The following is a 24023-nucleotide window of genomic DNA, read 5'->3' on the forward strand; positions in this document are numbered from 1 at the left end:
GCAAAGGTATCAAAAGGAGCAGGAAGAAAATTTTGGCCTAGATGGTGCCTCGCCTCTCTCGGAAGAGATTTTAGCAGAAACTTTCCCAGCCAGGTTCAACCTGCCTAACTTGGACAAGTATGACGGAACAACAGATCCTATAAGACATTTGGCAATCTTCAGGATAACCATATAGTTTTTGGATGTCAATGACTTTGTATTATGCCAAGTGTTTCTATCAACACTCACAGGTTTGGATAAAAAATGATACTAACATCTGGGCCCAAGTTTGATCCAAAACTTTACACAGTTTGCTACATTATCGAAATCAAGATTTATAACTTGTATACCTCCTAAAAAACTTTCCTCCAACCTACAGAAGATCTGGCAAGGAGAGGGCAAGTCTTTAAGAAGTTTTATCTCACGGTTCAATGTTGAAGCCATACAAGTAGAAGAACTAAATCATGAGATAGCGTGTGAGGCATTGTAAAAAGGGACGTGCAACATCAAATTCATGGATTTCTTAATTAAGAATCTAACCGCTACATATCAACAGTTGATAGACAAAGCTCAAAAGTACATCAGGCTAGATGATGAAGTCCAAGTGTTAAAGGAAGACAAGAGAACAAATCAAAAGCAAAGTCAAAACCTTGAAAGGCGAGAACATGAAGGAGATAACAAGAGTTATCCCATCTCCCGAAAGAGGGAGGACCAAAGTAAGTATAAGAGTTATACTCTATTAAATGACTCATGGACTCGTATTTTGATGTAGATTGGAAAAAATGATAAAGAAATCAGGTGGTCACCCAAGCTCAACTCCGAGAAAACAGAGAAACGAGACAAGACCAAGTACTGTCATTTCCACGAAGATCACAGTCATACAATAGAAGAATATCGACAGCTAAAAGATGAGATCGAGAGGTTGATTAGGGACGACACTCTTTAAAAATTCACTAGGAAGGGCAGGGAAGAAATGAGACCTGAGCCCGAGGAAATAATTCCTGAAATCACCCTTGACCGAGAACCTGTAGGAGTCATACATGTAATAACAGAGGAAACTAGGGATGATCAAGAAAAATAAACTGATTGTAGATATAATTGCTAGTGTGGTAAGTTGGACAAGGTCTAAAAAAGGATCTTTTAAAGTTTCGAAGATCATTCAGAGATCACTCGCCCATAAATCATATCAGTCGATCAAACCAAAGGACCGAGTGATTCCCTACTCACGATATATTTGTAAATATTATCGTTAATAAAGTTAATGAGGTATTTTCACATGTTGTGTTCTTCAATAAATAGGATCGGTGAGATGGCATTCCTCATAAAGGAAAGAGATAAAAAAAAACACTAAAGAAGGCCACGAGGCAGGTTCCACCAGGCCAGGTCACAAGGCGAATTCTGCCAGACCATCCGAGCATTACTCTCACTTAACAAGACCACAAGGCGGGTTCTGTCAGGCCAGATCATAAGACGAGTTCTGCCAGATCATTCGAGCATTGGTCCCACTAAACAAGGTCACAATGTGAGTTTTGCCAGTCCAAGTCATAAGGCGGATTCTTCCAGACTATCCGAGCATTTGTCCCACTCAACAAGGCCACAAGACGGGTTCTGCCAAGGCAGGTCACAATGCGGGTTTCTCCAGACCATCCGGGCATTAGTTCCACTAAATAAGGCCACAAGGTAGATTCCGCTAGGCCAAGTCACAAAGCGAGTTCTACCAGACCATTCGGGCGTTGGTCCCATTAAACAAGGCCACAAGGCGGTTTCCACTAGGCCAGGTCACAAGGTGGGTTCCGCCAGACCATCTAGGCGATGGTCCCACTAAACAAGGTCACAGAGCGAGTTCCACTAGACCAGGTCATAAGGCAGGTTCTGCCAGACCATCTGAGCATTGGTTCCACTAAGCAAGGCCACAAGGCAGGTTCCGCTAGACCATTCAGGTGTTGGTCCCACTACCATCCGGACATTGGTCCCACGATCATCCAAGCTTTGATCTCACTAAACAAGACCATAAAGTGAGTTCCGCCAGGCCAGGTCACAAGGCGGGTTTCGTTAGACCATTCGGCATTGGTCTTACTAAATAAGGTCATAAGGTGGATTTGGCCAGGCGAGATCATAAGGCGAGTTCCGCCAAACCACATTCAGGGTGTTGGTCCCACTACTCAAGTCACCTTGACAGTCACGAAGTAGATATACCATCCATAAAAATCGAGGGTGTCAGATTATTAAGGTGAGTCTTATAATCAAAGTTGCAAGACAAATGACTGGGTGGAAATGCCATATTACAAAAATTTCTCAAGACAAGAATCCACCAGGCCACATGCCCAGGTAATAATCCTGTTTTACAAAATTTTTCAAATTATGTTATATCTATCAAAGCAAATGTGCCTTAGCCCCCTCTTTAGACAAAAAATGAAGGACACTAGATTTATAGTTTGGTTGAAAGGTAGTCCCATGGCTAATTGATTAAATCATTGATAACAAATAAATAAACGACTAAGAGTAGATATATAAAAGATCACAAGGAGGTAAGGTGGATTTCAGTAAAGTTTCTATTACATCAGAATATTTCAAAAGAAAAAGCATTAGCTGAGACCCGGTTGAGAGGGTTGTCTTCAGCCTCTCGACTTCATCCTCTAGGAAAATATGGTCTATCCAGAAAAATTCTCATAAAGGACCATTTCTCCAATCGTTTTCCTAGCTTGACCTTTGAAATCAATATTCCACAATCCAATCCCTCCCTAGGGTCGTGGAGCTGAAAGTCATTATAGTCAAACTGGCTGTAGTCTTTAGTGCTAAGCGGTATGCTTGTACCTTCATGAAGACCCGCCTTCAACTGCTTTTCGAAAACTATAATGATATCCTTCATACAGATCTGACTATTCTCACAAAAAGAAAAGAAAATACCTCATTCATATTTCCCATAGATAACAATCATAAATAAAAGGAGTAAGGAGGGTTCTTATACAATGGCATAACCGGCAAAACTTTAAATACGACTCAAAAAATAAGGCAAACATCGTGACCAAGGAAAGACAAAACGATGCAAGCAGTAAAGGCCAAATAAAAAAAATCAAAAAGACAAACTGTCACCTTCAAATATGAAGAATCAAATACCAGCGGGGGACTTCTAATATTACATAATAATCGCCTAAAATAAGCCATAAGCTGGCACCACAAAATAGGTCCACGTGGCAAGGGTCTGACAAGTAGGTAACGTGATCCAGTCTACGGAAAGGAAGACTTGGACACTGCAAACACTCGGTTAATCATCAAAAGCTCATTTTTCCCTCGACAGGGCGATTCTTGGTATCAAGTTACCATTAAGTAGGGGCAACGCAGCGTATCTTCATTACGTCTGTAATTGTGGGATTTTCCTTCCATCAGTAGGTGATGTTCACTATCAAACAACTGACCACATCACTACCAATTTATCAGCAAATACCATATTTATCTCTACTTTCTTACAGTGTAAAGAGGGAGGAATTATAGAGGTAAAGATACATTATTCTTCCACACAAATATTCTCAAATTCTTCATTTACTATTTTCTCCAGCTTACTGATTTAAACATCAAAGTGACTGTCGTGAGCACCCATCACCACCTCACATTTTCTTTTTTGCAGGTTTAGCTAATCACAACATAATTCCATTCCGTCCATGTGATCATTTTATTTCCAACAGTATGTTTCTTTAGACTTTTTTTTTCTGTTTAGAATTCAGCTTTTTGAATTGGGTCACCTTTACTTTTTTTTTTAATTGTATTTATGATGCATGATTTTATAGTTTATTATCTAAGTGTGGTCTTTGAAAATTTATGTGGTCTTTGAAAATTTTTCCATAAATTTTAAAATTATATTTTGTGTTATTAAATTTGGCTTAATGGTTTCCTAATCTGCCATTTTTAGCAAAATTAGAGTCATATAGTATGTTTTGAAGTTTTTAATTATCTTAATCTATTTCAAACTTTATCTATTTCTGTTTGTATGATGAGAACCTATTTTGAATTTAATTTCAGTTTATTTTACAGAAAATATTTATTATTAAAATATTTTTTAATTTTTTAATATTTCAAATACTCAAAAATTTTAATTTATAAAAAAAAATTTTCAAATATAATTTTTCTCAACAAACTAAGTTTTAGTGAAATAATAATCTGAAAATGACTAATATTTCTTTTGGGATGGCAGAAGAGGTAGCAAGTTCTTGTATTTTATTTATTTTTTCTTCATATTTTATTTCATTTGGTTTGTTTTTTTTTATTTAGTATTTGATTTATCACTTATTCATCTAATACAATTAGACAATTAATATTGAAATTAGGATTGACTTTGTTAAAAATTAAAGTTACATAATAGTGCATATTTAGTTCCCTTTAAATTATAATGACACATGGACCGACATTGAAAATTTTAGAAATAAATGAACTTGACTTAGTAAATTGAAAGGTAATGGTATTTTCGGAGATATTAAAATTAGAATTGCAGTAATGGTTATAAAATTTAGAGAGTACATGATAGACCTCTTCTAAAAAATGAAAGGGTATTTATATCCGGATTTATATATAATACACCTGTGATATGTTCTTTTTAAGGAGGATAAGAGCACTTTTAGACATTCTTTTCAAGCCATTCATTTATAATAAATAGTCCATTTAATGTAAACTTAAATTGAGTAATGTTTTTTCTTAATACACGCTATGTCAGAATTATGACCGCATATGTATTAGATAGTTTTATGATTATCGAAAGAGTATGTCCAAACTCTCTAATTTTGAGTTTTTTAAAGATTGAATTGATTAGATCTCTTTGAGTTCTAATGCAATAAAGTCAAATATTTTATTTATTTTGATATTGTGATTACTTTTTAGGCTAAATGAGGTATTCATGTGTCTTAATCTGATTTGAGTAAGAAGTACAATTCAAAGGTTATCGATAAATCGTGTCGATTTTCAATTCCATGTAATACCCATTTTAAAAAACTCTATAAAACTACCTTTAATTTCAGGAACTTAATTAGCAAGTTATATGAATATGAAGTTTTATTTGTTTATATAAATAAGGCGTGTATAATATTTAGTTTGCATAAACATACGTTAAGGAAATTAGTAAAAAAATAACAATAAGACACAATTTAGTAATCATTAAATAGAAGCTGACATTTATTTTAAGATAAATCTAGTGGGAGAGGATATTTAACACCTTTCATATTTCTGAAATAAGGAATAAATAATTAATTTTATTAAATAAATAAAATTGTAGAAAAAATAATTTTAATTTGAATAAAAAGGAGAATTAAATAAACTAGTACGTGATGGGTTGTTATTATCCAGTAGGGGGTACTCGTGGCAGTAAAATATTGGGAGTCAAGTGTAGGCCCCACTCGTCCTGCCGATTGTTTAACGTGGCGCGTATCTGCCGACATGACTATGGACCAAAAACAGAACTGGAAATGAAAGATTAGCAGAGGGAGAGAGAGAGAGAAACAAACTCTTTTTATTTTTATTTTTATTTTTTATTTTCCTTCCTTTTATTATTATTATTTTTGTCTTATAAATTGGTGAGTGACGGTTTCGTTTCTCTCTATACACACCAAACGCTCCATCTTCACGTGTCGCTCTCTGGCTTTTTCTGTCTTCTGCTTCTTCTTCTTCTTCTCCTCCTCATTGCTTAAGCTCTGTTTGTTTCGGCAAAACTTCTTACTTGCATCCCCGTGCTTTTTATCTTTGAGAGGTTGGTGCTGGTATTTGATTTCAGTGTATAAATACATACACACATATAAGTATTGCAAGAGAGATTGAGAGGTTTAAGGAAGGGTGAGAAATGGAGGAAAAGAAGCAGGTGGCCTCGTCTTCCTCCTTCACTTCTGAACTTTTTGGCTCCAAGGATTCTACATCTTCTACTGGGATTTTTGGCTCTATATTTGCACCTCCCTCTAAGGTATTAATTTAATCCTTTTTTTTCTTTGAATCTTCTAGGACTTGGAAGTTTTTTCTTTAAAGAAAAAGAAATTTCTTGCATTCTTTTGATTTTGGTGGCATGTTCTTCGTTTATTAATTTTCAATTGTAATAGAGATGAATTCTATAAATCATTTTTTGCTTGAATTTTTTTTTTTTTTGGGTTATTCTTTTGATTGCTATTAATTACTGAGGTTTATCTGGTCCTTGGTTAAGGAATGATCAGAGCAGCTGAAGATAAGTCTGATAATGAGATGTCACATGATTTTTACGTTCTATAAATGAATAGACTATTTCTTTGGTTTTCTTCCAATTTTTTTGTTCTGCTCAGCTGCCCAGCCACTCTGCTGTGTTATCTACCTTTGGGCTAGTTGTTTATTGTATGATAGAGAGGAAAACAGAGAGAGAGAGAGAGAGAGAGGGCTAAGGTCTGAAATTTCTCACGTTGATGTTGGTTCAGGTGTTGGGGAGAGGTTTGCTGCGATCTGAAGTGTTAGGAAAGAAGCAAGGTTCTGTTAATGAAGCTTGGAACACCAAACCTGGAACTCCAGGTTTGAATAGTAGATCTAGCTTATAACTTTGTTTTGTTTCCTTGTATCTTTATTGCTATTTCTAAGTTATAAATATATTGCTGATTCATTCACTAATCACTATTACTTCAGTATATTCGTGAAGGGAACTTTTTTCTTATATTCTCACTTGCAATTATATTAATGTCTAAGTTCACAGCTGTGGTATGCCACATTCGTTTTTTTTTTTTTATAATTAAATTATTCAGCACAAGGTAGTGCTATCGCTAATCCACCCTTTCAAGTCCAAAGAGTTCCTGCATGAAGGGAAGCATTAGGATATGCTTTGTATGATGACCGACTCTAGGCTTTTGGCATGAAGGGCATGGTACAAAGCATGTTATATCACTGCCTTCATTGTTAGAAGTTTAAGTTTATAGATTAAATTCTAATAATAATGGGATTATATGTTATTTCCTGTTTTAATCAGTATTTCATTAATAGATTTTGATTTATTTACTCCGATGAAGTGGAGAACACTTCAGCTTAAAACTGTGATCCTTACCTAATTTTAATCCCCAATATATGAACCACTTTATTGATGCACAGAGTATTTCCAATTGGTTCTTTTTTTTTCTTCCCTCTTGGTTTTGCATTAGGTAGCCTAGTTGGTGATTTATCTATCATATCACCTTATTATTAAGGGGAATTTTTCTTTCCAAGAATCAAACTTAACATAATTATCAGAGCCTACCAGACAAAGCCTTTTGCTGCTAAATTTATACTTGGGCTACTTGGCATTCTTTCTTTTGGAAAATAACTAACAATTATTACCATCTTTCTTTGTATTGCAAATTTCTAATATTGCCACAATTACAAATATATGAAAGAAAAAGGTATTGACAATAAACATTTTTTTTTCATCTTTTTTAAAAGATCTTCAGTTTAGTGTCTGAAATTCTCTTCTACTCATTCTGCTGTATTTTCAGATGACAGTTCTAAAAGCAATCATGGTGAAGGTCAGAACGTGCCAAGTAGAGATACAAATTCCTTCTATCAGGAGCAAAGAGTACAGCCATGCCACCTCAGTTCATCTATCTATTATGGTGGTCAAGACATTTATCATCATCCCCAGAACAGCCAGAACTCTAATATGACCTCAATGGTGAGTATAAATCAGCAGAAGCTAACTGTTTATAATATCATGAAACAATAGACTGGAAGCAACCTATGTGCCCAGCACAAGTCATCTTAATAAATGGATAACTGGAAAGCAGCTGTGCTTTTTCCTCTTAAGGAACTGCAAATGAAACTTTAGTTTGATTTTTTTTTTTCCTTTTTCACAAACATTATTCGAGATGCAAACTTTTTCTCATCTAGCAGAGATTTTATCATTTATTGTGTTTACTAATTGTGTAGATTAGTTTAACATCAGGCTAGATGTAGGCAAGAAACTTTGTAATTGGGAGCAACTATGCCTTTTTATACCTGGTACTGGTAGACGAGAAAGATTATTGGATGCATTGTTAATATTGGTCTGCTGAGCAATGTTGGCTCGTTGTCTTGAAACTGAGTAATTTTCTGATAGTTTCTATTCGTTCATCAGTTCAAGAAAGATGGGACAGAAGACGACTCTGGGAGTGCTTCAAGAGGAAACTGGTGGCAGGGTATGATTATGTGATTAGCATATAGCTATATGAAGAGGCAGTTAGAGGAAGTTCTTGTACTTACATCTTTGTTACGCTTTTTTATTTAATCTGCAGGGTCTCTCTATTATTAAGATCTCACCTGCCATGACATATACTCAACTAGGTATTTTTTTCTTCAGAGATTTTGAAAAAGGTCTGATTCTTCCTTTTCTTTTTATGTATGCATAGGGTACATTTACGCTTGAGATTCACATGTATAAGTAATGATGCTCCTCTTTTTTTGGCTTACTTTAGTTATAGAGATTGCATATTTAGAAGTTTTATTGAGTTCCTGTCATTGTTAGGACAGCTATATGCCTTTTATTTTTCCCCCTTTTAAATTATTGATGAACTTTATGATGATCTCTTACCATATTTCATTGGTTGGACTTTCCTAGAGTAACTGGTCCAACAATTCCTCCAGATCTAATACTCTGGTTTTGTTTAATCACTTGATTGCGCATGATTATTAACAAAATGGAAAAAGGGCAACTGATGAGGTAGTGTGATTTAGAGCACTAAGAAGCACATTGAATCCCATTGAGCATTTTTTTCTAATTTTATATATGAGATATTCTCTTCTTTAAACTAGTATATTTCCTATGGGATTTCATTAGCCCCTCTTCCATCCAATGTGTTGGATAAAATTTTCCATCTCTTCTTTGCAGGTAAATAGGCAACATATAGGGTAGCACCTCAGTCATATCTTTTTCTTATATGAAGAAATCAAGCATCAGGCGGATCATAGCAGATAGCAGTTTGTTTTCCTAAAGCTAAAGATATACTAGTATGAAAAATTAACATGCCTGTGTTTTGTAATATCTGAGACGTTTTGCTTCAGAGCTTATAAGGATGGATAAATTCTCTGCACTCCTCTTCTCACCCTTCTCTTGCTTGTTCTATAAGTAAGTATTACTTGAGATTTTGGATAGTTTAGTTGTGGTAACTTCTTATACATACACCTTCATAGTGAACTTAACTGTTCCTCTCCTCAGTTTCTTATATAGGAGGAACATCCATTTTCCAGTATGTCATTCAATAAGTTTCTTCTTATTGCAATAATCTTTTTAGCTCTTATATATCAGAAAGATATTTTCCTTAACTAGAGGTCTCAAGTTTAAGCCAGAATACAAAGGACCTTTAAATCTTGAGAGGTAATGCATTACCCCTTGTGCAGTGGAAAGATTTAGCTGGAATTGCATCAAATTAACAATTATACTCTTGCATATAGTTAATAATTGATTCATATTTGGTGCATTTACGCTCTTCCACGTACCCTTAGTACTCATCCATTGATTTGATGCAATTTTTATAGCCTTAGCCATCATGTGATGTGAGTGGTCAAACATTCTGGTCAGTAAGATATTCATCCATGAAAGCTCCCAATCTTCTTTTCACAAGGTCTGCCTCATTTCAGGGCCACCCATCAGGAACTGGTTAGGACTGGACAAGAACTTGACAAAGTGGGGTGTGGTCCAGTTATGTATCTTGCTACGTGTCACACTTTGTTTCGTCTTCAAACCGTAATGTCAACTTCTCATCCTAGCTTAACATCAAATGTCTTTGCATATATTCCCTATTCGAAAATGCGACCCACAGATTTTATTCAGTCCTTGTCCATGGTGTTGTGGATGATTCCTTTCTATGTTCGTTAGAGGCTTGGCAGTTAAACAAGATTTCTAAGCTGACTACAAAGATTCTGCAGTCACACTTCTGGTAAAGCTGAATCCGACTTCCACATTTTGCCAACACATATTAAGGGTTTAAATAAATTGGGTTGCCCCTCGTTAGATTTTTTCTCACACAAATCTCTCTCTTATTCATTCATGTAATTGAAATGTGCAAAAATCTCACTCCTATTCAATAATAAACTCCACAAATTAAAATAATTAAACTAACATATAACTAAACTAACATTTATTATCTATACATAATTTATTCATTAAAAAAAAATAACCGTTTCACTAGCATTTTATTGAGATACTTTATGAATAAACGAATTAACCGACAAGTACATAAATTATTCAGTTTTTTAGGCAAAACGCGTCTAGAAGTAATAATTTAAAATTCATATTTGGAAGCAAATTTATTAGAGCTCAACCAATTTAATAAACAATTCATAAAAACAGAAAAACTCTCTCAAGTAATATTTTATAAATTAAAAAAATAGAATTCAATTGAAAGTAGCTCTCTACATGCGTAGCTTGTGTTGCTTTTTCTATCTTTAGATAAAAATTAAAAAAGAAAAAGGACAACCTTATCCATTATTTAAGTTTTTTTATAAAAAATCTACACTCGCATATATTTTGGAAAAGAATTAAAATTAAATATATTAATTTCATGAATCGACATTTTTAGTATAATCCTTTAAAATATTCTTTTTTTACTTTGTTATAAATCTAACCTGATAAAAATGCACATCTCGACAAAAAAAAATGCATTACTAGATATTTTTTAGTTAGAATAATAATGTTATCTTCATTTATTTATCATTCAAATTAAGCTTTTATTAGGTACATTTAAGACTTACTGGAATTATTATTAAAAAAAATTTATTATTTAGTTTTTATTATTATTAACAATTCTACATTTTTAAAAATTTATTAAAATCATTCGTATTTTTTATTAACAAAATAATTATTCTATCTTTACCGGAAAAATTTTATTTTATTCTCAAAAAATTTTCTTATTTCTCAATATCACTATTATTACTAAATCAGTCTCTAAATTTTTATAAATTTATTAAAATATTTTTATCTTTTTTTTTCATCAATAAACTAAATTTTCTTTCAAGAAAATTTAAAAAAAAAGAATAATTTAATTTTTTTACTGTATTTTTAATAAATTTTTTGAGTAAATAATTTATTAATAATGATAATATTTAAAAAAAATTAAAAATAAAATAAAATTTATGTTGTTTAAAAATTATTCAAATAAATGAAATAATTTGAGAGAGCATGGTATCTTATAGTTATTAAATAAGAAATAGGAAATGTTATTTACAAATGCGTAATATTTGGGAGTAGTTTAAGTTTAGTCCCATCACCAAATTGTGTTGTTGTCTTTGTTTATAAGTGAGTAATATGTAGGGGTATCTTAGTCCATTCCTTGTTTAGTTGTGGGCTCAGTTTGTTGAGTTGGGGGAAATGGGCACTCCCAAAAACAAAATCACCATATAAATAAAGTGCACAGTAAAGCCAGGCTGATAGCTTTAATTTTATTGAAAGGACAACACTATTACACCATAACAGCAACCTAGTTGCTACTTCACATGCCACAACCGGCTATCAGCTACTTCTTCTTGGGCTTGTTCTGCAGTATGTCCGCTCATGGAAGTGTATAATCTGAAAAAAAAAAAAAATTTAAAAGAATTCATTCGTTGATATTGAGTAGGACTATGCGAGCAAAAAATTGAATACTAACCTCCACACTTGTAGCCGACGGGACGGTTAGGAATGTTGCATCGCTTGGGGATGGTAACGGCAATTTCAGGCTTGATTCCAGAAGCCTTGGCAGTGTTTGAAAGCATTACAGCACAAAGACAGCTTGGATTTTGGCCTATTTTCTTCACTTGAAGGCAGCAACTACTTGACACAGGAGCATTCTCATCTTGAGCTGCCTCTGCACAAGGAGCTAGCTTAAGTGCTTCATTGTCTGGAGAAGATTTTCCACATTCGCCTGCTCCATCAACCCCTGCAGCTATGATCACAACCACAACTAAACCCACAAAGGACAACAGCTTCAGTGGATTCTCCATTTATGTATGAGAATCCTCTATGCTAATTTGGAATGCAAAATACTCACTCCATTGATACCTTTTATACTGCAAGAAGAGCTTCAATGGTGCTTGCAACTTCTGCCCACTAATCATAATGGAGGGAGCACTAAAGAAGATGCATATATATTATTGCAGCACTTGCTTTAGAAAATTTGCAGTTGTGGTTTGGTCTTATCAAGGTTGGTGTATCCACTAAAAAAAACCATCCCATTCTTCCAATTTTATCCAGATGTCTTTGTGACAATGTGCAGTTTGAAAAAGCCAATTCTCGAGATCTATTTGCTTCTTTTAGGATAATTCTTGATTAAATTAGATCTATATGAACTCGTAATATAAATACAAATAGTAAATATTTGATGGCTCATTCCAATATGTCTCTGGATCATTACATGATACCTTTTACCAATTTGTTCAATCTTTTAATTGCTGATTTTAAAATTTTAAATGTCTTCTTTTCCCCTTTTTTTTTGAGTTCTAAATGAGCAATCGCTCAGATGAAATGTTCTATGTATTAAAAGTAAGGCCTATTACATCTGGGGATGCCATATTGCCATGTAGGAATATGAAGCAATCAACTCATTATGATTACAGACATCTCCTTACAGAGAACTAAAAACAACCTCCTAATTACCCATATATATCAGATAATCCAATCTCTGAAGCTCATTCCTCCACAGCTAAATCTTCTACTGGTGACCCAATTGAGCTTACTGCTTCCTTTATAAACTCCATTGATTCAACTACACTTTGAGATGCTGATGCTTTTCGACTCATGTAATCTGTTCCTTCAGCTGCATTGCGACAATCCTTGCCTTTTGCGTCGATACTCAGATAATCTGTCAAGACTTTCTTCACTCCCAGACCTCTTTGCTGAGGAATTTTTCTGCCAGTCATTGTGAAAGAAGATCTGTCTCCCTTTGCAGGGCTAACTAGATGCCCCGGTGAAAAGCTGGGCGTGGTGTATGCTGTTTTATATGGAGTGCTTGAGACTGGCACTGAGTATGGAATTGAAACACTTTTCTGAGCAATCACACTAACTTTAGAGATTGATGAGAATTGATCTGAATGCTTAGTCAAATCATCCACATATAGCAGATCATCGATCCGCGCGACAATGTTGAATGCCAAACTTTCCAAAACTCTCGAGTAGCTCTCCAAAATGGACTTTCCAACATCCTAGATGAAAGTAAACTTGGTTGATCAATTATGACATTCAAATTGTAAGCTATTCATAAAAATAAAAATTTTAAGGAATGGGACAGGGAATCCAGATTAACCTTGTTATATTGGATTTTGCTCATATCTAAAGTCGTCTGTGGAAGGCCAGGGAACCACTGCTTCAAGCAAAGCAGAAGGCTTTCCGCCCGATCAGCAAGCAATTCTCTCTTCTCTGCGTCCATCACAAGCTCCTTTACTAATTCCCACGATGACTTTGAAGCGGACCGAGTTGCGTTATTGGCAGGTTTAGCACTGGTTCTTTTGCGCCACACGTAGATCGAGGCCTCAACTCTGTTAGCAAGTTCTATAGCCTGATGTTCTGAGGATATATCGAGGCAATCAAACAGACATTCCGGAGAAAACTGATCCGATGAAATATATCGATAAATGAGGTCTCCTAAGCTGGCTTTTCCATTCTGAAACCAAGTTTGGGGCAAGAATGAATTTTAACAAGTATTATTTTATTATTGTAACACCAATCATGCATAATAAAGGGTGTGATTCATACCTTTGGAAGAGCCTCTAAGTATGGTTCTGGGACTTCCATATCGGCTAAAGCAATGTTGTTGATAGCCATTGCAGCTTTTAATATTTGGTTTGTGCAATCACGTTTATGCTGCAATTGCTTTCTTGAATTTTCATGAAGGCCACCGGGAGGGACTCGAGGCACTGGTAGCCACCACTTTTCTTCTTGGCGCTGAAAGGTTCTTCGGAAAGATGATGACCCATCAGCATCTGGGGCTAAGATACCTTGGTCAACATACCAGAACTCTGCATTATCAAAGCTGTCCAAAATCTCCTGCAAAAAAGAAATTACTGCATTCAGAACTGACTTCTAGTGTTATCAACCTTTTATGGACTATGTAATTAATGGCACAGAATCTTACAAGAAGCATGTTATCTAATTTTCGCAGAGCTGGGAGGTTTATGTAGAGATCTGACCGGGGTCTGCAGGTCATGACCTGGATCACAATGACAAAAGAAAACAAAAAAACATTCAAGAAATCATTCATCTACTTGAGCACCATGAGCATAAATTCTATTTTCTGCTTGTTGGCAGGAATTTTTTTTTTTACTGGTCCATAACCTATGTTCTGCATAAGATTCCAAGTTATTTCTGTTATCAGTTGAACAACCTTAGATGACTAGCATTCTCTCCGTTTTTCACCAACCCGAGCGAAGTTTTCCTCCATTTATCCTAGTAATAGAGAATTTGAATTTTTGCAATAAAATTTCAAATAAATGAACTGGGAAAATTCAATGTGCACATTTAATATTCAGATTGGACGAATTTTCAAAGAGTTGTAGCATTCCCTGACAATTATCCATGTAATGTAGACATTTTCCAACAGTTGTAATGGCTGGCCACAAACAGGCAGCAAGGAGCCATACCTCGAGCTTGCTTCCATCTGGAAATGTTTGCCAAGAGGGTATCAACTCGACAATGTGATCGCTTACACAAAGAAGCCATTCCATCTCTCTTCGCCACATTGCTTTCTTCTCAGCAGGTAAAGGCTCTAGCCTCCATAGCTGGCCAAACAGGGTAGCTACAAATATAAAACAACTGTCAAAGTTAAAACCATTGGCTAACAAATCAATCAAAGGAGTTTAACAATTAACGGAAATGCTCATACCACATAGATTAGTAATGGCATTGGAGATTGCCAATGCTGTGCAAACTCCATTTCCACAGCCTGACATGTCTTCTCCGAGCAGCAATTTTGAAAACCTTTCCTTCATCATCTCAGTCTCTATAACCCCATAAACCAGAGGCATTTCATCAAACATGTCGGCATGAACTTCAAGATTCATTAAAGAAATGTAGAAGGAAGATAAAATTAATACCTGAAATTGAAGACCCCTGTTTCTCTAACTTCCTATCGTCCAAGTGTAGCCTCTCTCCTTCCTCAGTAGCACCACAGGTTTTTTTGTAATCAGTTAGTTGTTTCTGTATAGGCCAACCCATTGAAGGAGGAGACGATGACTCTTCTTCAGAGCTAATATGGCTCTGCTCTTCAAGCCCTGTTGTTTCAGATGTCAAAAAATCAGAGCTTGAACTGCTATCTCTTCCCTTCCCTTCAATGAAACCCCCAAATGTCTGCACTTCATCGAATGTTTCTCTTATTTCTTGAACACCTTCATTGCTCTTCTCAATAAAACCCTCCATTGCTGCTTTCTCTTCTTCAAAAAACTGAGGTGAATCACAAAAAACAATATTGTTCACAACCATGCCGGTAAACTCTAACCTTTCCAAGGCAATCCCATTTGAGAAACAAGCTTTGTTATATAAGTTCCGCAGAGATTTTGAGATCCAAGTACCCAACAAAGAAAAAGAGTTGAGGTTGTTGGAGCTTCTAAGTTTGTGTAGGGGCACACAAAGCTTAAGCTGGTAATGTTGGTGTTGTTGTTGCAGTTGAGTTGTTTCTCTTTCTTGTTGTTGGGTGAAAGCTCTATCCATTCCATAAGGTCTCAACCATGTCTACTAATGTGGGCCAAAAGAGAGAAAACCGATGAAAAGAAAAAGTTCCTTTTGAAAAAAACAAATGGTTCTCTTGAGATGATCTTCGGAAGGGAATTGTGATGCTTATATTGTATAATGTGAGGGAGTCATGATTACTGAAACTTGCTCAAACACATGACATGAGAGAGACAGGAAAAGGCTCTTCTTTGAAGCTTCATGCTTTTATTGTATATAAGAGCTCCATTTTTAAGCAGACAGAGAAAAGGATTGCTTGTCTTGGCAATGCTTTGGTTTGCTTAAACAATGTTCATAAAAGCCTAAAACATTAGCCCATTAATATTACAACTAGGTTTGTAAAGTGGCTGCGATGGGATTGGGATTGGGATTGGGAGTCGTGTGAGCGATGGACCTGTGTTGACCTCCTATGACTCGCTGCACAGGATTACACTTCTCTTGTCTTGTATTCAGAGATAATCAGGATAAATTATATTTTCCGCACTCGATTATTTTAAAATTAATTGAAAAAATTATTAATTATTTTTTATGGTATATAGAAATTAATTAATTATTTTTTTTATACAAAATTAAACAATTTTATTCCTAATTAAATTAATTTATATTTTTAATTATTAGTTTGTTAGTACTAAAAGTTATACTATATTTTAAAAAAAATATGCAAAATTCACATTATTGCATAATTTTACTATTAATAAAAATTAAATTAAATTATTATTATTATATATCTAATTAAATCCAGAGATATTTAATTTTATTTCTTTCATTATTTTTTTTTAATTTTATATAATGTAATTTTTTTTTAAAATGGAGATCGAGAGATTAAAATAATAAAATTTGAGATTTTTCAAATTTATTCAGACCGGACTAAGTTTATGAATGCGTAAATATTTTTTTTTATACATAATTTTATGAATTTGTAATATATAATATTAAAAAAATGTTTGCATTACTAAATTTAAGAAAATTGATATAAATAAATAATAATATAATATAAAATAACGTCACATTCAATTATTTTTTTAATTATTATACAATTGCATTAGATCCCATAAACAATGATTTTTTTTTTTTTGAAACAGTATATTCGATAGATTTTTTTTTAATAAGAAAAAAGCGTATTTGGATCTAAAATCAGAATTATAAATAAAATAATGATTACCCTAAAGAAGAAGGTAAGGTGTATAAGGAGGAAAACATTTTCCTTCACCATTTCTTGAGTTTTCTTTTGCTTGAGCCTCTTGTCTAATCCATAGAAATTTCAAAGAAATTGTGAATGAAGAGCTACTTTCCAATCAAACCACAAACACATAAAGCAATATAGTATCCAATTAGAACCTTCAAAATCAATTTTACTATGACCACCACTTCTTCAAATCTCTATTCAACATAATCTGCTGCCTTTTTCCATTATGAAAAATAATAATGATAATGATAACAACTTTATTCCAAGAAAAAACACCGACTCAAGAGGGAGAAAAAAAAAGAAATTTTATTTTAGAAAATTCAATTTACGTAATATAATAAAATTAATTAATTAATCTATATTATTTTCAAGAATAATCCCTATGGAAATTAGGTATTTTGTCTGCCCTATCTGTCTCTCTATGTATTGCAAAGTTACCTTTCACATACTATATTACAATACCTTTCACATACTATATTTTATAATTGGGAGATTTATAATTTAATTTTTAAATATTGTCATTATTAACAAGTCAATCTTGTATTTTTAGAAATTTATTAAAACGTTTTCATTTTTTTTCTCTTATCAACGAAATAGTTTTTCGTCTATTATTACTGTTAAAAATACAGTAAAAAATTAAATTATTCCATTGGTTGGAACAATAAAACCATTGATTCACATTAGAGGTGCCGAGAATTCCAAACTTGCCTACCACTCTTCTCATTTTCAATACAAACAAAATATAAGAAATTAAACTCTAAATTTTATTAATAAACTAAATACAAATTAAATCCACAAAATCCTACAAACATCAAATGTATAAATAATTATAATTAAATTTCATCAAGCAATAATTCATCAATAAAGAAATCTCTGCAAACAACAAATCCATAAATTCAATATACATCTAAACTAAAAAACCCTAAATCCCTACAAACTCAAAATATTCATACTATCAACGATCGATCAAATTGTGAGCAGCCATCAACAAAGAAAGTGATTGTCGCCAAAGGGACATCTATCAGTTTGATTTTTTATTCATTTAAGTTAAGTTTCTAATTTTAAAATTTTAATTTTTTTAATTCAGTTTAATTTTAATTAGAAAAAAATTAAAAAAATCAAATCGAATCGATTAGTGATAATAATATATTATTTTTAATAATGTAGATGTAACGACCCGAAAATCGGACCGCTACCGGCGCTAGGATCCGGGTCGACTTAAGGCCGCCGGGACCCGTAGCAAGCCAAACATACATCCTGGAAACCTGTTTAATCCCATACATGATCAAGGAAAAACATAAAAATTTAAAACCTTTCTTTTATCATCCAACTCAACCTGAACATACATGTACATAGTCATGATCATAATCATGATCCCTCTGTGGGATCTCATCAATGCCCCAACGGGCGTTACAACATGAGATGAGTTGGCTAACATCTGTATCATCAAATGTCTAAGATCATGCATCAAAAGGGATTACAATACTCATAGGGTCAAGCACATCTATAACCTCAATATACCTCATTACATACATACTGAAATCTCTTACATTACATCATAATACAATTGTCATGTCCACAGTCTAACTATTACATAAGCATACTTCAAAACTCTGGCTAACCTCCTGGTTTACCCTGTACCTGCACATCTGGGGTTAGGGGAGAGGGGTGAGCTACAAAGCCCAGTGAGCAGAATAGAGAAAACATATATTAAAATTTCATGCCATTATGTAATGCAACACATCACAACAAATTACATCTCGGATGGTATTGTCACCAATAGTCCTCTACATAGTCCAACTGTGCCGGGACGTAGAATGGGTACAACCGGTCTTTCCCTTAACATAACATATCATACAGTCCAACTGTGCCAGGGACGTAGAATGGGTACAACCTGGACTTCCTCTTACATCGTGCCAGGGACGTAGAATGGGTACAACCTGGACTTCCATACCACATCATGCCATATTATCATCATATCATATGAGGACTAAAGGGTCATCCAATAACCAATCCACATCAATCATCATAAATGCAATGCAACATATTCGTGAATACTAATGCAAACAACCTACTATATCTCATGGCATTTATGATGCATGAATCATGCTCAAAATTCATATTTCATTTATTTTAAAACTTAAAGTTTATTCCACTCACCTCTGGCTAGCTCTGACAACTCTGTAGCAGCTGGCTCACTGCTGGGGTCCTCGGTTCCTCGGGTCCGAACCTACACAGGTGGACTCCAATGAGGGACCAAACATACATAAACATAACTCTAACATACTCCCCAAAAACCCCCTAAAACATCCTGAAAACATCACATAAAATCATGCAAGAAATGGCTGAACAGGGCACTTTCGGCGGCAGGTTCGGCGGCCGAAAGTCCCTCCAGAGCCGAAAGTCAGGCAGGTTCGGCGGCACCTTCGGCGGCCGAAACTCCCAGACAGAGACGAAAGTCTCCCTTTCGGGGGCAACTTCGGCAGCCGAAAGGCCTGCCTTCACAAAGGGGTTCGGCGGCCGAAACTCCCTTCGGCGGCCGAACCTGGTTTCTGCCAGAAGGGCAGAAACTTGGTTCACATGAACCCCTTGCCTCCCAAAACCTCAAATCATGCATAAACTTGTTCTAAAACATGCATAAACACCATATATCACACCTAGGGGTCTCAAACTATCATATACCCCAACTACAACACTTCAAACACACACAAACATGCCACATTGTTCAAAAATTCCATAAAACCTAACATTTACTTAAAAACTCATACAACCCTATACATGCCATTCTACCCCATAAAATCACTTAAAACTTACTTAAAACATACATGGGGCTTAAGATCGGCTCTTACCTCTTGAAGATCGAGAGGAAGACGACCTAAACTTGGAGATCCACGAAAATGAGCTCCTGAGTTCCCAAAGCTCCAAAACTTGTTTCAAAAGTTCAAAACCTTCAATGCAAGCTTAAAACTCAAGAAAAATGGTGGGGATTTGAAGGAAGAACACTAGATTTGGAAGAGGGAGGTCGGAAGCTAGCTGTGGCCGAAAATGGGAGAAAGCTCGCCCATTTCGGCTAAGTGCCCCTTTTATAGTAGCTGGCCAGACCACGTTCGGGGGCCGAACTTGCCTCCGCATGCATGCCATGTTCGGCTGCCGAACTTGGGTTTCGACGGCCGAACCTGAACTTCCCTCACTCATGCTTTCGGGGGCCTAACGTGCCTCCAAAACGCATGCATGTTCGGCGGCCGAACTTCACTTTCGGCGGCCGAACCTGGGTTTTCCTCCAAAGACTTTTCATGCAAAAACTCATTTAAAAACATACTTAAAATTATTAAAAACATGAAAACATATCATAAAAACATACTTTTACCCTTCTAGAGGTTTCCGACATCCGGGATTCCACCGGACGGTAGGAATTCCGATACCGGAGTCTAGCCGGGTATTACATTCTCCCCCCCTTAAGAACATTCGTCCCCGAATGTTCCTCAACTAACACACATAGCATGGCATAAAACATAACATACATACATAGCACATAGACACAAAGAGGATACAAACCTCTAAAAGAGATGGGGATATTGCTGGAGCATGGACTCCCGTGTCTCCCAAGTGCATTCTTCCAAGTTGTGGTGGTTCCACAGGACTTTCACCATCGGGATTTCCTTGTTTCTTAACTTTCTGATCTGGGTGTCTAGGATCCGTACTGGTTGTTCAACATAGGTGAGATCCTCTTGGACCTCCACATCAGGCTCACTAAGAACCTTGCTCGGATCTGACACAAACTTTCTCAGCATTGAAACATGGAAAACCGGATGGATTCTTTGCATTGAAGCAGGTAAATCCAGCTTGTACGACACATTCCCAATCTTTTGCAAGATTTCAAAGGGTCCGATGTATCGTGGGGCTAGTTTACCTTTCTTCCCGAAGCGAACCACTCCCTTCATTGGAGACACCTTGAGCAATACCAGATCCCCCTCCTGAAACTCTAACTGTCTCCTGCGGACGTCTGCATAGCTCTTCTGTCTGCTTGCAGCAGTCTTGATTCTTTCTCTGATTATGGGTACTACCCTGCTGGTGATCTCTACTAGCTCAGGCCCTGCTAAGGCCTTTTCTCCTACTTCCTCCCAGCAAACAGGTGATCTGCACTTCCTTCCGTACAAAGCTTCATATGGAGCCATCCCAATGCTAGCATGATGGTTGTTGTTGTAGGCAAACTCCACCAAAGGTAGATGCTGCCTCCAAGAACCGCCAAAGTCCAGCACACACATTCTGAGCATATCCTCTATGGTCTGGATGGTCCTTTCTGACTGTCCATCAGTCTGGGGGTGGAAGGCAGTACTGAAATCCAACCTAGTACCCATGGCACTCTGCAGACTCCGCCAAAACCTGGAGGTGAACTGGGGCCCTCTATCTGACACTATCGAAACAGGAACCCCATACAGCCTGACAATCTCATCCACATATACCTGCGCCAACTTGTCCACAGAGTAGCCACTCCTGACAGGAATGAAGTGAGCAGATTTGGTGAGTCTGTCCACAATCACCCATATGGAGTCCACTCTGTTGGACGCCACCGGTAACCCCACTACGAAGTCCATAGCTATATTTTCCCATTTCCATTCTGGAATAGGTAGCGGGTTAAGCATTCCAGCCGGCTTCTGATGTTCCAGCTTCACCCTCTGACACACTTCGCAGGCTGACACAAACTGTGCCACTTCTTTCTTCATCGCTGGCCACCAATAAACCTTCTTTAGATCTTGATACATCTTGGTGGCTCCGGGGTGAATGTTGTATCTTGCATTATGAGCCTCTCTCATAATGTCTCCTTTTAGCCCTATGTCATCTGGTACACATAGTCTGCTCCCATAGCGGAGGATCCCCTTGCTGTCGAATCTGAACTCACTATTATTGCCTGACTGAACAGTCCTGGCAATCTTCACTAACTCCGGGTCCTCATGCTGTTTCTGAGCCACCTGCTCCAGAAACACGGGTGCCACTCTCATCTGGGCCACCAAGGCACCTGTACCAGACAACTCCATCTGTAGACCTTCCTCAATAAGCTTGTAAAACTCCTTCACCACTGGCCTCCTCTCTGCCGATATGTGGGATAAACTGCCTAGTGACTTCCGGCTTAGGGCGTCTGCCACGACATTCGCCTTACCCGGATGGTACTGAATCTTGCAATCGTAGTCACTCAGCAGCTCTACCCATCTCCTCTGTCTCAAGTTCAAATCTCTTTGACTCAGGATGTACTGCAGGCTCTTATGATCTGTAAAGATCTCACATTTTACCCCGTAGAGGTAGTGCCTCCACATCTTGAGTGCAAAGATTACTGCTGCCATCTCTAGGTCATGCGTGGGGTAATTCAACTCATGCTTCTTCAGCTACCTAGAAGCATAAGCAATCACCCTCTCATTCTGCATCAGTACACAACCCAGTCCCACACGGGACGCATCACAAAAGACTGTAAAGTCCTCATCACTAGATGGCAGAGCTAACACTGGTGCTGAAGTCAACCTCTTCTTAAGCTCTTCAAAACTCTCTTCGCACTGGTCGGTCCACAGAAACTTCTGATTCTTCCTGGTTAGTCTGGTCAGAGGAGCTGCAATCTTAGAGAAGTCCTGAACGAACCTCCTGTAGTAACCTGCCAAACCCAAGAAACTTCTAATCTCTGTCGCTGAAGTGGGTCTAGGCCAGTTAGCCACAGTTTCTGTCTTCTTGGGGTCTACTTCTATACCATTCTCTGACACTACATGCCCCAAGAACGAAATGCTCCTCAGCCAGAACTCACATTTAGAGAACTTGGCATACAAGCCATGTTCCCTCAAAGTCTGCAAGACCAACCGCAGATGATGGGCATGCTCCTCTGCATTCCTGGAATACACTAGGATATCATCTATAAAGACGATAACGAAGTGATCCAGGTACTGGCTAAACACTCTGTTCATGAGATCCATGAATGCTGCAGGGGCGTTAGTTAACCCGAACGGCATTACAAGGAACTCAAAATGCCCATATCTGGTCCTGAAGGCTGTCTTCGGCACATCCTCATCCCTTATCCTTAGCTGATGGTACCCCGATCTTAGATCTATTTTGGAGAAACAACCCGCTCCGGCTAGCTGGTCGAATAGATCATCGATCCTTGGCAATGGGTACCTATTCTTGGTAGTGACTTTGTTCAACTGCCTGTAGTCGATACAAAGTCTAAGGGATCCATCCTTCTTTCTCACAAACAAGACTGGAGCACCCCAAGGTGAGGTACTCTGTCGGATGAAACCCTTTTCTACCAGCTCTTGCAACTGTTCTTCCAACTCCTTCAACTCGGCTGGGGCCATCCTGTAGGGAGGGATAGAGATCGGTCTAGCTCCAGGTACCAACTCTATCTCAAACTCTATCTCCCTAGCAGGTGGTAAACCTGGAAGCTCATCAGGAAAGACATCCTGAAACTCTCTGACAACTGGCACCGAGGCTGGCTCCCTGACCTGACTGTCTAGCTCTCTCACATGAGCTAAGTACCCCTGACATCCCTTCCTAAGCAACCTACGAGCCTGAAGAGCTGATATCAGACCTCTAGGTGTGCCCCTTTTGTCTCCCCTGAAGACGACCTCTGACCCGTTCTGATCTCTGAACCTGACTACCTTGTCCCTACAGTCCAAGGTAGCACCATGGGTAGATAGCCAATCCATCCCTAGAATGACGTCAAAGTCTGTCAAATCTAGAACCACAAGGTCGGCGAAGAGGCATCTTCCCTCAACATAAACTGGACTATACTGGCAGACTGACACTGCCACTGACGGGTCACACTTAGGTCCACTGACCCATAGGGGACACTCTAACCCAGAGACTATCAGACCTAACCTCTCAACGGCTCTCGGAGCAATAAATGAATGAGATGCACCCGGGTCCATTAATGCATACACATCAGAACACCCAATGACGAGATTACCTGACACCACGGTATTGGATGTGTTAGCCTCCTGCTGAGTCATGGTGAAGATCCTGGCTGGAGCTGATGGACCTTCACCTCGGGAACCAGAAGAAGAGGTTGCCCCTCTCCCTCTACCTCTGCCACTGCCCTGAGTTGTGGCTGGAACTGCTGGCTGTGCCACACTACCAGAAGCTGTCTGCTGGGGCTGGCCCATAAAAGGCGCTCTGGGACAATCCCGAGCTATGTGTCCCTCCTGTCCACATCTGAAACATGTATTGGTCCCAGCTCGACACACTCCCCTGTGCGGT

General features: G+C 37.2%; 3 protein-coding genes across 4 annotated transcripts; 1 reads left to right on the forward strand and 2 right to left on the reverse strand.

The window, feature by feature from the left end:
• The first annotated feature begins 5541 nt into the window (after nucleotides 1–5541).
• On the forward strand, nucleotides 5542–9741 carry LOC110623140. 2 transcript variants are annotated; one of them, XR_002489240.2, is made up of 6 exons: nucleotides 5542–5917; nucleotides 6396–6486; nucleotides 7434–7609; nucleotides 8051–8111; nucleotides 8208–8286; nucleotides 8801–9741. XR_002489240.2 is itself a non-coding variant. In XM_021768043.2 (6 exons), exons 1-5 carry the CDS (start codon nucleotides 5801–5803, stop codon nucleotides 8222–8224), a joined length of 462 nt encoding a protein of 153 aa, XP_021623735.1. In that variant the 5' UTR covers nucleotides 5542–5800; the 3' UTR covers nucleotides 8225–8256; nucleotides 8801–9741. The 2 variants fall into 2 exon arrangements, 1 of the variants encoding a protein (XP_021623735.1); XM_021768043.2 differs by having other exon boundaries at nucleotides 8208–8256.
• A 1576-nt stretch (nucleotides 9742–11317) lies between these two features.
• On the reverse strand, nucleotides 11318–11931 carry LOC110622035 (putative lipid-transfer protein DIR1). Its single transcript, XM_021766380.2, has 2 exons — nucleotides 11556–11931; nucleotides 11318–11476 (listed from the first exon to the last, which is right to left on the reverse strand). The coding sequence occupies exons 1-2, from the start codon at nucleotides 11887–11889 to the stop codon at nucleotides 11460–11462; spliced, it is 351 nt and encodes a 116-aa protein (XP_021622072.1). The 5' UTR covers nucleotides 11890–11931; the 3' UTR covers nucleotides 11318–11459.
• A 469-nt stretch (nucleotides 11932–12400) lies between these two features.
• On the reverse strand, nucleotides 12401–15899 carry LOC110622034 (rop guanine nucleotide exchange factor 7). The gene is made up of 7 exons (XM_021766379.2): nucleotides 14974–15899; nucleotides 14763–14879; nucleotides 14521–14675; nucleotides 14016–14090; nucleotides 13637–13927; nucleotides 13188–13544; nucleotides 12401–13086 (listed from the first exon to the last, which is right to left on the reverse strand). The coding sequence occupies exons 1-7, from the start codon at nucleotides 15584–15586 to the stop codon at nucleotides 12574–12576; spliced, it is 2121 nt and encodes a 706-aa protein (XP_021622071.1). The 5' UTR covers nucleotides 15587–15899; the 3' UTR covers nucleotides 12401–12573.
• Nucleotides 15900–24023: the final 8124 nt, after the last annotated feature.

This window comes from Manihot esculenta, chromosome 9, assembly GCF_001659605.2.
Source record: "Manihot esculenta cultivar AM560-2 chromosome 9, M.esculenta_v8, whole genome shotgun sequence".
NCBI lineage: Eukaryota > Viridiplantae > Streptophyta > Magnoliopsida > Malpighiales > Euphorbiaceae > Manihot > Manihot esculenta.